Source organism: Nicotiana tabacum, chromosome 11 (genome assembly GCF_000715075.1).
Source record: "Nicotiana tabacum cultivar K326 chromosome 11, ASM71507v2, whole genome shotgun sequence".
Taxonomy (NCBI): domain Eukaryota; kingdom Viridiplantae; phylum Streptophyta; class Magnoliopsida; order Solanales; family Solanaceae; genus Nicotiana; species Nicotiana tabacum.
Genome location: NC_134090.1, coordinates 57,849,880 through 57,865,799, shown reverse-complemented (window position 1 = coordinate 57,865,799; position 15,920 = coordinate 57,849,880). Strand labels below are relative to the sequence as shown.

The following is a 15,920-nucleotide window of genomic DNA, read 5'->3' as shown; positions in this document are numbered from 1 at the left end:
GTCTTCTGTGTTCGCGGGCCATAAATAAGAGTCAATTTCCTCGATTTGGGATTTTAAAATAAACTGATGATTTGGGACACCATAACAAATATCCCAAGTGGCGACTCTAAAATTAAGTAAATAATCTCATTTCGGAAAATATCACTTTAATTGGAAAAACTCCATATTTCTTTGGAAAAATAAGGTGTGACAACCCTGACGACTCTGCTGGGGATTGAACCCAAAATCTCTGGTTCAGGGTTCAGAATTCGAGCTTGTTAATTTAATCTGTACTTGGTTTTATTGTTTGTTGATATTAATGTGTTTGTGGGCCTAATGTGCTAATTGCCTCTCATTTACCGTTTTGATATTATTTGAACTATATTAAACTGTCTTCTTACGCCTCACTTATGAGTCTTCTAAAAATATGGTGCACACGTACGCGTGACCCACTTTTCTGTTAGAAGCCATACCAAATAGAACGAGGTTGGGCCAGCAACTAGGCCGGGTAGACTTTCGTGCTCCCGGTACATTGCCCCCACCTCGGCTCAAGCTGTCCGCTTGGGTAAGCCATATTTAGAACACAACCCCAGGTTTATACCTAGAATAACATAGCCTTATGCCGGATCCCTAATCGGAACTTTTGTTTGCATCACGTGTATTTGACTTTGGGGACTCAACACAAGGGTTGTGTCCGTCTAGGACAACTGTACCTGGAATAAACTTACGTGCTATTTGAATATTTATTTGCTTCGACTTGTATGTTGATCGGCTGGGGGAAAAATCAAAAGAAAAACTAAGAGTGAAGTAGGAGAGAAATTAGCCCGGTTCTGAAAACTCGGTATTTGAAAATGTCCCGAAACTCTACCGAAATTTTTCGAAAAATGCTGAAATTTTTTAAAAAAAGTCATTTCAAAATGATTCAATAACATGTTTTCCGATTATGTCAAAACTGACTGAACTATGCGGGTTAGGTTCTCACCAAATGTGAGATATGTAGGCAAACCTCATCGGTTCCAGCCCCAATTTTTTAAAAAAATCCAAAAATATTTTCCTTTAATTACTTCTTTAGAAGTCTTTCCATAAAAAATTCAAAACAAAAAAAAAAGATTCTAAACCCAAAAATATTTTCCTTCTCTTTTGAAGTCTTTCATTCAGAAAAAATAATCAATCAAAATCTAAAAATATGTTTTTCCCTTCAAAATCCAAAAATGTGTTTCCACTCCTTAGTCTCTTTTCCAACAGAAGGTCTCCACTCCCTAGTTGATGATTTTTAGACATAGGGTCTATACTACCTAGTTGATGATTTTTAGACATACGGTCTCCACTCCCTAGTCGCTTTTTCAACATAGGGTCTCCACTCCATAATTGATGATTTTTAGACATAGGGTCTCCACTCTTTAGTCGCTTTTCCAACATAAGGTCTCCACTCCCTAGTTGATGCTTTTTTAGACATGGGATCTCCACTCCCTAGTTTCTTTTCTAACATAGGGTCTCCACTCCCTAGTTGAAGTTATTTTAGACATAGGGTCTCCACTCCCTAGTTGATGATTTTCATATATAGGGTCTCCACTCCCTAGTTTCTTTTCCAACATAGGGTTTCCACTCTCTAGTTGATGATTTTTAGATATAGGGTCTCCACTCCCTAGTTGATGCTTTTTTAAATATAGGGTCTTCACTCCCTAGGAATGAAGATATTCGAGAGAAGGTGGGCGTGGCCCCCATGGAGGACAAGATGCGGGAAGCAAGACTCAGATGGTTCGGACACATTCAGAGGAGGAGCACTGATGCACCGGTGAGGAGGTGTGAGCGACTGGCGGTAGTGGGCACGCGGAGAGGTAGAGGACGACCTAAGAAGTATTTGGGTGAGGTGATCAGACAGGACATGGCGAGACTTAGGATTACTGAGGACATGGCCCTTGACAGGGAATTATGGAGGTCGAGTATTAAGGTTGTAGGTTAGGGGAGAGTTGTGAATATTTCTACAGCACAATAGAGTGAGACTAGCCAGTTAGGAGTTAGAATAAGAATGTCATTGGTCGTCTAGTGATGCAGGGCTTTACCTGCTAGTTTTTACTATACCAGCCATCTTTTTCGTATTTCATATTCGGTACTTCATATCTATTGTATTGTATTGCTGTTATTTTATTATGCATTTTTATGGTACTAATATATCGGCTTCTGTTGCTTTTTGAGCCGAGTGTCTCCTGGAAACAACCTCTCTACCCTTCGGGGTAGGGGTAAGGTCTGCGTACATATTACCCTCCCCAAACCCCACTTGTGGGATTATACTGGGTTGTTGTTGTTGTTGTTGTTGTTGTTGTTGTTGTTGTTGGTCTTCACTCCCTAGTCGCTTTTCCAACATAGGGTCTCCACTCCCTAGTTGATGATTTTTAGACATAGGATCTCCATTCACAAGTTAAAGTTATTTTAGACATAGAGTTTCCACTCCTTAGTTAATGATTTTCAGACATAGGGTCTCCACTCCCTATTTGATTTTATTTTAGGTATATGGTCTCCACTCCCTAGTCTACTTTTCCGACATAGGGTTTCCACTCCCTATTTGATTTTTATTTTTGATATAAGATCTCCACTCCCTAGTAGCTTTTCTAACATAGGGTCTTCACTCCTTAGTTGCTTTTATTTTATACATAGAGTCTCTATTCCCCAGTCTCCGTTTTCTCAGGGTACACCAATCTCGACCTTTTATTACTTTTAATAATGAAATAATATAGAGTTTTGTTACCAATAACTCACGAAATTTTCCTAGTGAAACCTGGGGCAGAAATTTTTTGTTCATTTATTTATTTTGGTGCCTGAGCAGGTTATACCTCGAGGCATAGGGTTCGAGATAACCAAAAGAAGTCTCAATCCAAAATAGAGAAAAGAAAAGGAAAAGAAGTGAATTCAAAGAGCAAAAACGGAGAAAAGATGTGGATTGCTCAAGACATGATTGAAGTCACAAGCTTTGCACGTCCCGTCTTGATCCGAAAAGCTGAAGAAGAATAAACTAGCACCTGCAGCTAGCAAGTATCAAGGTTCAAATCAGAGTCTGTGTGAAGAACCAACCAAGACTCAAGATCAAGCTTCAAAGACTCATAAATAAGAATCTTGTAACTCGTAGCTGATAGGTTTAGTTAGTCTTTTTTATTTTAACTTTGGTGTAACAAGGAGCTCAGCAAGCAGTAAACAACAACAACAGTGAAATCACAATTTTCCGGTAGTCCCAGATACCAAAATTCTCAGAACTACACTGACATGATTCCTTTATAGCCAAAGATATGTAGGCAACCTCCGAAACAAGGTTCAGTCAAACTTTTTTCAAAAAATGCTTCCCATGGAGTATCAAACGGGCAAAAATTGTTTATGATTGCTCACATTATCTTTGCCCGAAAACTCTTCATGTTTCCAAGCAAAAAGCGGCAGCTATGAGCACCGAATTTTTGCCCTAATGAAAATTACTCCTAAAAATATTCCAAAATAGTTTTTTAATTATTACATAAAATTGTAGGATTTTTTCTTTACTTTTATCCAATATGTTTTGCATTTATTTGCAATGTTCATGCATATTTTGAAGTATTTTAAACCATAAAAAATCATAAGAAAATGTTTAATTTTTCATCTCATCGCATTTTAGACCTTAATTTCATTTAAAATTTAATTAAATTAATTAAATGCATTATCAAACGAAAATCACAAAAAAAATACAAGTCATTTTTATATTTTTAGCTTTTAGTTTTAAATTAGTAATTTTCTTTCATTAGTTTTAAGTTTATCAATTATTTAAATGTTAGAAATAGATGTTAGGATTTATCCCACAAATTAGATTTGATTTAGGTGCTTAATTTAATTAGAAATTTTAATTAAAAAGAGGAAGAAAAATAAAGAAAAGAAATAAATAGCTTGTTTGGTTTTAGTTAAAATTGGGCCAAAAGTCAAATCTAATTGGCCCAATTGTCAATTCTCATCCCAAATCTGTCCAAGCCCACTACCCGCCGCCCCAATATTCCCCCTTAGAACGGCTGAGAGATACCCCCCTAGAGAGAAAGACCTAGCAGCTCTTTCCCCTCTCCAAAACAGACGAAAAAACCTCCCCCATTTTTCCCAACCCTAGCCGTCACCCCATCCCCACTCCCATAGAAACGGGACCCCCTCCCTTTTACAACCCACAGTATTGTTGCACTTTAGTGGCAATAGCAAGTAAAATAAAGATCACTCTTCTACTCTTTAGTGTTTCCGGCAGTATCTTCTGCCGTTACGCCGCCGTCAACTACCACAGAACTTCCACTCAAAAACTCAGTCATTTTTTTATAAATCGTTTTGAACCTTAATTTTTGTAAAAGTTTAGTTCTGTACTTGCTTTTGAATTTGTCATTTCGCATGAGGTCAATATCCTGATTTTGACTTGGTCAAGATCTGCTTCAAATTTTGGGATCCACAGCTTTTTTTGCTGATCTATGGCTGCTTCACTTCGTATATCAGTCCAATTTTAATCTCCCTTGATGCTGTGGATGTTGCTTCGTTGATTCTGCTTGTTGCTGTTTGGCTCATCGTAAGGGTTGCTGTTTTTTTTTCGGTGTTTGCTTCTTTGTACGCAACAAAAAGGTTAGAAATTCAACCATAAAAGTTTCATTTTCACTTGTTGTTTATGTACGTATTATACCTGCTCTTAATCGGTTTATTTCCTTAAAGCTCTATGCATTTCCTTCATAAACGTTTTCTGTTGTGTTGATTAGTTTACTTCATTTGCTTTAGTTTAGTGATTTAACTAGTTGAATATTGATTTATTTTGATTGTTCCCATTGGTTCTGCCGCTATACCTTTAAATGTTGAAGGATAAGAATGTGTGTTTAAATTAAATATTGGGTCACATGGTTTTTTTTAGTTCAAAGGATCAAAGATAAAATGAATTATTGGGCCAATGTTGGTTTTGTGGGGTTTAAAGAGGACTGTAGGATTTTCAGATTATCCAATTAGTTTATTAAGGTTGAACCCACAAATCCTTAACATGTTGAATATTATTGGTTTTGAAAAGTTATTCTGGCTTATGGGCTTATTTGATTTCAACCAAGAATGAGGCCACTTTTCTGTCGAACCCAGTCAAAAACAAACTCTCTCATGAAGGTAAAACACTTCATGGCCTCCAATAAAACTATATCCATAATCTTTTGGCCTCACAATGAAACCCAAATACAGTAAGAATTCACATCGATAGTATGCTTTTAGGCACACTCTTAATTAATCAAATCATCATAATTATGTACACGTTCGCGTGACATAGTTGCGATTTCCGAATAAATCAAGGTACTCGTTCGCGCGACTTTGGGAACAATCTTAGTAGTAATTAAGTGTTACTAATTGTGTACACTTATGCGTGACATGATTTTTGACACCCGAATAAAATGGATTCACACACACGTGTTTCGTTTCCAAGATAAATCCATAAACGCCATAATTAAAAGCGGTAAAAAAGTTATACATAGGTTCTTAAATTGAGTAATTAAACAATTTAATTAAGCCAGATATGATTTAAGCGACCGTGCTAAAACCACGGAACCCGGGAATGCCTAACACCTTCTCCTGGGTTAACAGAATTCCTTACCCGGTCTTCTGGCTTCATAGACTTTAAACAGAGTGACTTGGGACACCATAAACACTCCCAAGTGGCGACTCTAAAATTAAATAAATAATTCCATTTCGAATAATGTCACTTTAATTGGAAAAACTCCTTATTTCTTCAGAAAAAGGAGGTGTGACACTACTAATTGGCTAATATTAATAATATTTGGCTAATATTAATAATATTTTATGAATTGATATGTTTTTGTACTAATTTACTTATGGGCTGACATAGCTGGTAGTTTCTCTGCTCTAAATAGGTCCTAAAACGTCTATTTGACACTTTTCCCAAGTTGTCTAGGCAATTGGCCCACTTTAAATGGGCCTTTCAGCTCATTTTTCTTCATTAAACATACAAAATTCAGTTTAACAATTTGAGGAAGGGAGAAGAGCAAGGGAAACGGTGAAATAGCGGAGAAAGGTAGGATGTTTTTCAGCTGTCTGAAATTCATCATCAAAACTTGCTCTTATCATGGATTCCTGATGTGTTTTCATGTTTAACGTTTTATCATTTTAATTCATCCAAGTTAGGTGGCGGAAAGTCTTTGGTTGGTGAATGTTTGTTTGTTGTTCGATATATTGCTTCAGTGAATGCACTTACTCCTTTTAACTGGTAGTGCATATTAGGGCTATTCTCTTTCTTAGTCCCTGTGTCCGATGTCATGTAATATTGAGCATGTAATTTAAGAAATAAATTTTCTTTATATCAGTAGTGAATGAAGAAACTACTAAAAATAATTGTTAAAAGTTAGTTTGTTGGAAAACTATGCCACCGGAATTTGAATTTGAATATCAGTTAAGTAACTATGCCTCCCAAAAATAGGTGGGTTCTGATTTGTTCTGACCCCAACTTTGGATTCAAATAGTTAATGACTTTGGAATTTTGTTCATGGAATAACACCTGAAAATGGAATTATTTGTGCTTATGAAAGACTAGGATATATTTGTTATTTGTGATGGAGGGAGTATTTTCTGTTGTTTAGTTGCGTTGTGCTACCATTTTGTATGATGTGCATTGCATATCTATTGTTTGGACAGGACTAGTACCCACGAACTAATACCATTGCTTATTTTTAAAGGTATCTTTCATATGTGAGTATGCTGAAACTAGTTTCTGAAACGTTATGTGTGCGAGGAGGCCAGGCAATTAGGCCTGTTCTATGTGCGCAAATTAGTGGCTTTCATACTGCAAAGGTAAATTTATTTGTCTTGATCTACTACTTCATGTAGCCTTTCTATTTTTCATATGTGCATAGATAGCTTTGGCTAGTGAATATAATCCGAGATTAAAGGAAATTTAAATTGTTTTAGACCTTGAATGATAGAGTTATGTACAGCTGTGTTTGAAAATGAAAGGTGGAATAGTGTTGAAATTAGTATGACCTAACAATTTTTAGATACTCATTAAGACATACTGAAATGAAAAGCTGTTCCATATAGGGTCAAATAACTTGAAAACACTGACAAAAAGAATTCAATCTTTGCTAGAATCATGTGACTGTCAAAAAGGTGAAACTGTGAAAAGTAAATGCTTGACGGTGTTGGACGTTTCTAAGTAATAAGGAAAATTTAGTTTCCCTCATAGGTGCAATGCATTTCTTAATCTAATCGGATAATAATACTTTGGACATAATGGCATTTTGAGATAACCACCTATTGTGTTGAGATGAACTCTTATTGTTGATTTCGTGTAGATGGTTCGAGGAATCTATATTATGCTTATACATACAAATGCTTGTATTATTTATGGATGATATTGCTTAATGGAAAAGAGTAAGCTAATAAGGAAGAAAGTGTGCATTTTTGGTTTTAACTGTTATGTGATATCATGCAAGGTTGTAGTAAACTAGTATTCACAGTAGATGCTAAATTTGAAGTACAGGCAAGTTGGCTAGGTGAATGTTGTTCTTGAGAGAAACTAGCTTAATAAAATTTTTAACTTTATGTTTGTTTTAGTGTGCTTATCGTTATTTTTTCACCTTTGCTTTTGTATAATGAAGTATACAGGTAAGTTTGGATTTTATAAAAGGAAGGGATTCCTAGAATGGAAGGACAACTCCTTTAATCTTTTGGCTTGGATCTTCATCAAATAAAAAACGTACCAATATATTATAAGTTCCAAGTCAAGGCCCTAGCTCATTTCTAGCTTGGAATGAAGCTCGAAGTGACTAAGTGCCTGTGCTTCACTGGCAAAAAAAAGGAATGACTCTTTCACCCAAAAAGAAATATAATAATAAGGTATAACTCTCGAGCAAGAGAGAGAAGCGAAAAGCTGTTCACTCCATCTATGTAGCACAAGCTGTCAGCCCTGCTCAAAGGCGGAGCTAGGACTTGAAGCCTATGGCTGCTTTCCAGACATGCCCCATGACCCCTTGGCCGCGCCCCATGGCGGCCTAGCAAGCCTCACAATGCCTAGCGCCGTGGTCGGCCCCGTGGTCTTGGCTGCGCCAAGTGACAAGCGCGCATGTGCCTCTGTCGCCCCACCGATGCCTCTCGCCAGCGTCCAAGGGCTGGCCAATGACAACAGCGCCGCGCGCCCTGACAATGCCGCGCGCGCAGATCCTGATGCCTCGCCAGCGCCCAGCTGCAGGCCCATTCCAACAGCGCCTCGCGCACAGACCCTGATGCCAAGCACCAGCGCCCAGCCTCAGGCCAGCACATCAAGTGTCGCGCGCGCCCACAGCAACGCGCGCGCAGACCCTGACCCGCAAGATAAAGATGCTGCCATCGGACTTAGTTTTTCCTTGTAATAATCTAAGTCCTTTTCATTGTAATCATAGACTAGTTTTCATCATTTTCATTTCAGTGTGCTTCTACAGCTTTATTAGGACTAGTCTTGTAATGTTGGTTTATTTTTTTAAGCATTATTAAGGGGGACCAAACAATCAAACATTTCAATCAGCATTTTCTGGTGTCTCTCCCCTCGACACCGCATCATTGTAATCAGCATTTTCATTCATCAATAAAATCATCATCATCATTCAAAACCCAATTCTCTCTCAGCTTCCGCAATTTGCTCACGACATTGGTTTTCCCGCACGGCACTGACAATCTAGTCTAGCGTGCGGCGAGGACCTCATTGGCGGACAACAACCGCACTGACATCGGTTGCTTAGCCTTACGTTGCCCTTCCAAAGAACATCAGGAAGGCGTTGCGTAACAGTTGGTATCAGAGCCTAGGCTCGACATCGGACGAGGGAACACATTTGCCATCATCACCATTTCTGACCATGGTGAATCATGGGGAGCGTCTAGCATCCCTAGAAGAGACGGTTGACCGATTACGACCCATCGTGGATACGGTGCCTGATCAAAACAACAACCTAGTGCAAAGGTTGGACGACCTGGACCGCCGAATGCGGCAGGCGGAAAATGACATTGCAAACATCAGTCGTGACTCCGACGAGGACCGACAAACGGCAGCCATTGAAACTGCCAATATTCATGGCAAATTTGAGGACCTCCAACAGGAGCGTGCCGACGATTTAGCCCATCAGCAACATGAGGCAGACAGACTAACTGCCATGCAGCAAACCATAAACGACTTGACAGACAAGCTCAACGTCGTCAATGCTGCCTTACAGAGCCTACTTCGAGAAGGCGACCATCACATCAGGGGTGCAACAAACCTCACCCCCATTCCACAAAAGCTTAAGATACCGGAGCCAAAGCCATACGACGGATCCCGGGATGCTAAAGAAGTGGAAAACTTCATCTTCGACATCGAACAATACTTCGATGCCGTGGGCGATTTGGAGGAATCCAAAAAGGTAGCGACTGCTGCCATGTATCTTCAGGGCGATGCCAAACTTTGGTGGCGAGTCAAATACGAAGCCATCAAGGCCGGTGAAGATACTCTTCAGACATGGGACGAATTGAAGGTAGCCATACGCCTGCAATTCTTTCCCGAAAACGTGGAATACAATGCAAGGAGAAAGCTACGGGACCTCCGCCACACCAAATCAGTGAGGGAGTACGTGCGCGAATTCTCCGCACTCATGCTAAACATACGCGACATGGGGGACAAAGACAAACTCTTCGCATTCATAGAAGGTTTGAAACCTCATGCCCGTATGGAACTACAGCGACAACGGGTAGACACCCTGCCCAAGGCCATTCAAGCTGCAGAATGCCTTGGCGACTATCATTTGGGAACTCAGAACGACAGGCCCCAGCCGTCTGTCCGAGGGGGATTCAACGGGCACCATCCCAGCAATGGTGGCCCAAGCAAAAGTGGGGGAGATCGGAGTGCATCCAAAACTAGGACTCCTCCCTCCAACAGCAACAGTGCTGCATCCATCAACAACAATCAGGGGAGAAAGCCTCCCTCAGAATGCCGTCATTGCGGCGGGGCACATTGGAACAATGAATGCCTAAACATCAAGGTCAATGCTCATCAGACTGTCGAGGATGAGACAGATGCATCAGACACATCAGAAGACAACCAGGTAGGCGCCTTCAATGCAATTGTTGGCTCTATCCCACATGCCTTAGCGGGGACCAGTGCATGTCCTCCTAAGAAAACATCAGTCCCAATCACCAAGAAAGGGAAGGAAAAGATGGACGAGAGGCCTCCTAAACAAGCGAGGACCCTAATGTTCGTCGAGCTGAAAGTGAACGGCAAGCCCCTTCACGCATTGATAGACACGGGTGCCACCCACAACTACTTGTCATCAACGCAAGTAGAACGCCTAGGTCTTGTTGTACAAAAGAGCAAAGGCCGCGTCAAGGCTATCAACTCACCACCTCAGACATTGGGTGGAACAGCTACAAATGTCCCGGTGAAACTTGGCCCATACAAAGGAAGCATCGACCTGCGCATCGCAATCATAGATGACTTCGACATCATAGTGGGTTTGGAGTTCATGAGGCAAACCAACACCATTCCGGTACCATATGCCAACATGCTCCTGATGATGGGAGAAAAAGGGGCCAAGCCCTGCACCATACCATGCTTTCCCATAAAGATGGCCGCTGAAAACATCTCGGCCATGCAGTTGGAGAAGGTAGTCAACAGACATGAACCCCAGGTTCAGGCTACCCTTCGCAGCAACAATCAGTCATCATGTCATCGGCCTCAAAAGACTGGTGACGCTCATCATCGTGTGAAGACTTGTCAGCCATGCCACAAGGACAAGTCGGATCACTCATCACAGCCGGGACCCTCGCAGCCATTACATGTCCCTCAGAGACCATGGGAAAGTGTTTCCCTCAGATTCATCACGGGATTGCCCCAAGTCGGCAATCTTGCATCTATCATGGTTGTCATAGATCAATTTTCAAACTATGCAACCTTCATAGCAGCCCCGAAAAATGCATCAGCAGAAGATACAGCTCGACTCTTCTTCTCGCACATTGTCAAACATTGGGGCCTGCCCAAAAACATTGTTAGTAGGCGCGACTCACGCTTCACTAGCAACTTTTGGACCCATCTCTTCAGGTGCTTTGGGTCAACATTGAGTCACAACTCAGACATCCATCCCCCATCGGATGGCCAGACAGACCGGTTCGATGACATGCTGGAGGAGTATCTTCGCAACTTCGCAACCGGATCACAGAAGCATTGGGTGAAGCTCCAGGATGCTGCTCAACTGTGTTTCAATTCTCAAAAGAGCCATCATACAAACAAGAGCCCTTTTGAAATTGTTACCGGACAGCAACCGCTTCTCCCGCAAACGGTGAATGCCTCAACCATGCCGAAATCTCCTCGAGCTGCCAACTTCTCGAGCGAATGGGAGCGCAACATGGAGATAGTGCGGAGCTATCTCATCAGGGCCCAAGGGCGGGCAAAAAGGTTCACCGAACAAAAGCTTTGCTTTGCCCAACATCAACAAGGGGACAAAGTAATGCTATGCATCCCAAAGCGGTACTTGTTTGCAGAAAGGACCCATGACCCTTGCCTGCAACAAAAATACATCGAGCCCCTGCCCATTGAAAAACGCATTGGGAAGTCCACATACCAGGTCAAAACTCCATCCTGGTGGAAGATCCATCCAGTCTTCCATGTCAGCCGCATGCAATCATTGCTTCGCTACAACAGCAAGCTCAAAGAACAGAGGGGCGCAGACCTCCCATCCAACAACCATCAGAAACATCATCATCATCATCATCATAAGGCTCCGAGGACGGCGCCAACTTAGGTGGGGGAGAATGTCATGGGCTGCTTTCCAGACATGCCCCATGACCCCTTGGCCGCGCCCCATGGCGGCCTAGCAAGCCTCACAATGCCTAGCGCCATGGTCGGCCCCGTGGTCTTGGCTGCGCCAAGTGACAAGCGCGCATGTGCCTCTGTCACCCCACCGATGCCTCTCGCCAGCGCCCAAGGGCTGGCCAATGACAACAGCGCCGCGCGCCCTGACAATGCCGCGCGCGCAGATCCTGATGCCTCGCCAGCGCCCAGCTGCAGGCCCATTCCAACAGCGCCTCGCGCACAGACCCTGATGCCAAGCACCAGCGCCCAGCCTCAGGCCAGCACATCAAGTGTCGCGCGCGCCCACAGCAACGCGCGCGCAGACCCTGACCCGCAAGACAAAGATGCTGCCATCGGACTTAGTTTTTCCTTGTAATAATCTAAGTCCTTTTCATTGTAATCATAGACTAGTTTTCATCATTTTCATTTCAGTGTGCTTCTACAGCTTTATTAGGACTAGTCTTGTAATGTTGGTTTATTTTTTTTAAGCATTATTAAGGGGGACCAAACAATCAAACATTTCAATCAGCATTTTCTGGTGTCTCTCCCCCTCGACACCGCATCATTGTAATCAGCATTTTCATTCATCAATAAAATCATCATCATCATTCAAAACCCAATTCTCTCTCAGCTTTCGCAATTTGCTCACGACATTGGTTTTCCCGCACGGCACTGACAATCTAGTCTAGCGTGCGGCGAGGACCTCATTGGCGGACAGCAACCGCACTGACATCGGTTGCTTAGCCTTACGTTGCCCTTCTAAAGAACATCAGGAAGGCGTTGCGTAACAGATATCATGCAAGGTTGTAGTAAACTAGTATTCACAGTAGATGCTAAATTTGAAGTACAGGCAAGTTGGCTAGGTGAATGTTGTTCTTGAGAGAAACTAGCTTAATAAAATTTTTAACTTTATGTTTGTTTTAGTGTGCTTATCGTTATTTTTTCACCTTTGCTTTTGTATAATGAAGTATACAGGTAAGTTTGGATTTTATAAAAGGAAGGGATTCCTAGAATGGAAGGACAACTCCTTTAATCTTTTGGCTTGGATCTTCATCAAATAAAAAACGTACCAATATATTATAGGTTCCAAGTCAAGGCCCTAGCTCATTTCTAGCTTGGAATGAAGCTCGAAGTGACTAAGTGCCTGTGCTTCACTGGCAAAAAAAAGGAATGACTCTTTCACCCAAAAAGAAATATAATAATAAGGTATAACTCTCGAGCAAGAGAGAGAAGCGAAAAGCTGTTCACTCCATCTATGTAGCACAAGCTGTCAGCCCTGCTCAAAGGCGGAGCTAGGACTTGAAGCCTATGGGTTCGGAATTCTGAGTCTTTTAAGTTAGTGGGTTCTAAATTAATAATTTGTACTTATTCAATAGATTTTTTAGGAGTAATACAAGGTTTGGACCGAAGCTATTGGGTTCGGCTCAACTCGTAGCCGAAGAGCTAGCTCCGCCCCTGGCCCTGCTTACATGTTTGTATACTTGTGTCTTTCTTTCCATGGTTGCAGAGTTGTGATGTTACAAATGTGGCCTTCCGCCTCCAATGTTTGTATATGTGGGCTTGCTGTAGCACCTAACACTTTTCCCTTTTGTTAGGAGTAAGAGTTACGGAAAAGAGAAGTGGGGAAAATTGTGTTCAAGTATATATCAAGGTTTGGTGTTTGTGTGCTAGCACATGATGTGCACAGTCATTGCTTTGCCTCCTGTGTTTGTAACATTACAGTACTGATAAAATGTTATTTCATTTGCAAGTGTTAAAAAGTATACAAGTTCTATTTCATCTGCGAAATTTGGGTGTTTCCACTTACCTGTATATATCTTTTATGGGTATTGTGAGAAGGCATAGTAGAGGGGGTATTTTTGACCCTTTACCGTTTATATCTTATTAGAAAGATACACCCAGATATTCTTGAAACATAGCTCCCTGAATAATTTTGTTGCTTCATTTGACAGCCTTGTTTAGCACCTAGAAGCTTTTTTGGTGTAGAAGATTTCCTTGACGATGACAATAGCCGACCATACACTTACCAGAAGGGAAAAAAGTCCAAGAACCCAAACAAGCATGTTTCTTTCAAGCAACGGACTGTAGCTTACATGGAACCATTCACCCTTGATGTTTTCATATCAAAGCGCTTTGTTTCAGCCTCTATCACCCATAGAGTTACATGCAAACAGGTTGCAGTAGCTGGTACAAACTCTAAAGACATCAAGGCAGTGCTCAAATCACGAAGTGATATTCCTGCATGCTTGTCTGTAGGACAGATTTTGGCTGACAGGGCAAGAGAGGCTGATGTATACACTGCTTCTTATACTCCTAGAGATAGGGACAAGTTCGAAGGAAAAATTAGAGCAGTTGTTCAGTCCCTCATTGATAATGGTATCGACATCAAAGTTTATCTCGACTGAAAAAGGTACTATGTATACCCATTGTATCCACTAATATTCAACCGCCTCAAAGTTAAGAATCCATATTCCAGTCTACTTAATATTTCTTCCGGTGTTTTATTTTCATAGACGCCCCTCATTGTGGTGAAGACTTGCTCACTAACTTTTATTTGATTGATTCAATCAACTTACGCCATCTTTACTAAAGAAGACTAAGTATTCAAAGTGTTAACTTGGATACGATAAATGTATGCACTAATATAAAGTTGAGAGCCTATAAAGGCTTTGAATGCTCCAATGTTGCTGGTTGTACCCGGATAGCATTCTCATTGTACATTTTAATCTTTTATTCCCCGGTCATCATCAGAAGCTCCAGGCAAACGAGCTAGGGAGCAACATCAGAGGCTTACGAGTGCATTGCCATGCCAATGCTAGGTTCATGACAATTGAACTTGATTTTGAAGGATGAAGTGTCGGTAGGTTTACGCATTTGTGTGCCACCAATTGTTTCTTTTATTGACATCATCTGACAGAAGTTACTACTAGCATGTATAATTCTGAGGGGCTGTGTGGTTCTTGGTATGTAAATTTTATCAGGAAGAATGGGGTTCTATATATTTCCTTGTTTAGTGATTCTGCTCTCATTTTAAATGACAGTATTGGACTGAACACGCTGTTCAAGTGTCAGTTTGAAAGAAGTCATCTAACTTTGAAGGATCAGCAGGGAGACCCTAGGTGAGCGCCAAAACTTGCATATGGAGCATACTCGGTTCAGCTTCGAGGGTAAGCGAATGTAAACCAAAAACAAGGAGGAAATATTGTGAGTATAAATGACAAGACACAAGAGTAAGGATGTGTGGATTGGAAATATTTTGAGTATAAATGACAAGCCACGAGAGAAAGGATGTGTGGATTGTAATGAGTAGTGCTCTACTAGTGAAATCGGTCCATTGACACCTTTGATTGTTTCAACTAAGGCCGAGCACTCTTCTCAAATCTTTGATTGCACTCTCGCTATAAATAGTTGAAACCTCTGTGGAAAAGTTAATATAATGTCGATTAGCTGTATTTCATCTAGTGTTCGGTCTTCATACAAAACATGATGTCTTCTGTCTTTTATAGAATTTATGTTGTAGTCAATTGTTTATGACATCCTCGCCTTTTGAACTGATTATATAAACCAGTAGCTTGATCTTCTCATTTATGCCTATTGGAACAACTTCACCATGTTCCCAAAGAGCAATTGAATGATTAAAAGGTATAATTTAAATGGCAGCATCACAAGTTTAAAGTTTTTTTTTGGTAATTAAAGAAGCTTTATTACCACTTGGAAGTTTAAAAAGTTAGGAATTTTTACCTCCTATAGCGAAGGTTTAACACCTTATTTATTTTAAATAAATACCATCTAAAAAAATTATATTCTATAGATATCTTTTAATGTTTATAGCAAAATATCTAATTTTGGTTACCTCCTATCCCGAAACCATTAAATACGCTATTCAGTTACAATATTTTTTTTTTCTCTACTTTGATACATGTCATTCTTTTCCCCATTTCCTGAAAACACGATGCTCACATCACCTCTCCGCACCAAAACCCCTCTTTGTTCTCTCCACAGAGAACTTACCCTATCTCACACGCTAACAGCTATGAGAATTATGATGACCACTTGACATTGGCCATAATGGTTTTGCTCCAGCATCTCTGTAATACCTATTTTCCAAGATAGTGATCGAATCTCAATGGCA

The 15,920-nt window shown here is 40.9% G+C and overlaps 1 protein-coding gene across 4 annotated transcripts; it reads left to right on the top strand.

The window, feature by feature from the left end:
* The first annotated feature begins 4,010 nt into the window (after nucleotides 1-4,010).
* On the top strand, nucleotides 4,011-15,372 carry LOC107772268 (uncharacterized). Of its 4 annotated transcripts, XR_012696560.1 has the most exons (5): nucleotides 4,011-4,584; nucleotides 6,678-6,792; nucleotides 13,741-14,198; nucleotides 14,540-14,648; nucleotides 14,830-15,372. XR_012696560.1 is itself a non-coding variant. In XM_016591765.2 (4 exons), exons 2-3 carry the CDS (start codon nucleotides 6,697-6,699, stop codon nucleotides 14,191-14,193), a joined length of 549 nt encoding a protein of 182 aa, XP_016447251.1. In that variant the 5' UTR covers nucleotides 4,011-4,584; nucleotides 6,678-6,696; the 3' UTR covers nucleotides 14,194-14,198; nucleotides 14,540-14,874. The 4 variants fall into 4 exon arrangements, 3 of the variants coding, with proteins under 3 accessions (XP_016447251.1, XP_016447250.1, XP_016447252.1); XM_016591765.2 differs by having other exon boundaries at nucleotides 14,540-14,874; XM_016591764.2 differs by lacking the exon at nucleotides 14,540-14,648 and having other exon boundaries at nucleotides 4,012-4,584.
* The last annotated feature ends 548 nt before the right edge of the window (nucleotides 15,373-15,920 follow it).

Bases quoted from the DNA above. Each gene is read 5' to 3' on its own strand.
- LOC107772268 (XM_016591764.2), top strand. From the start codon at position 6,697: ATGCTGAAACTAGTTTCTGAAACGTTATGTGTGCGAGGAGGCCAGGCA. The intron at 6,793-13,740 runs GTAAATTTATTT...TTCATTTGACAG, and splicing joins GTGGCTTTCATACTGCAAAG to CCTTGTTTAGCACCTAGAAG.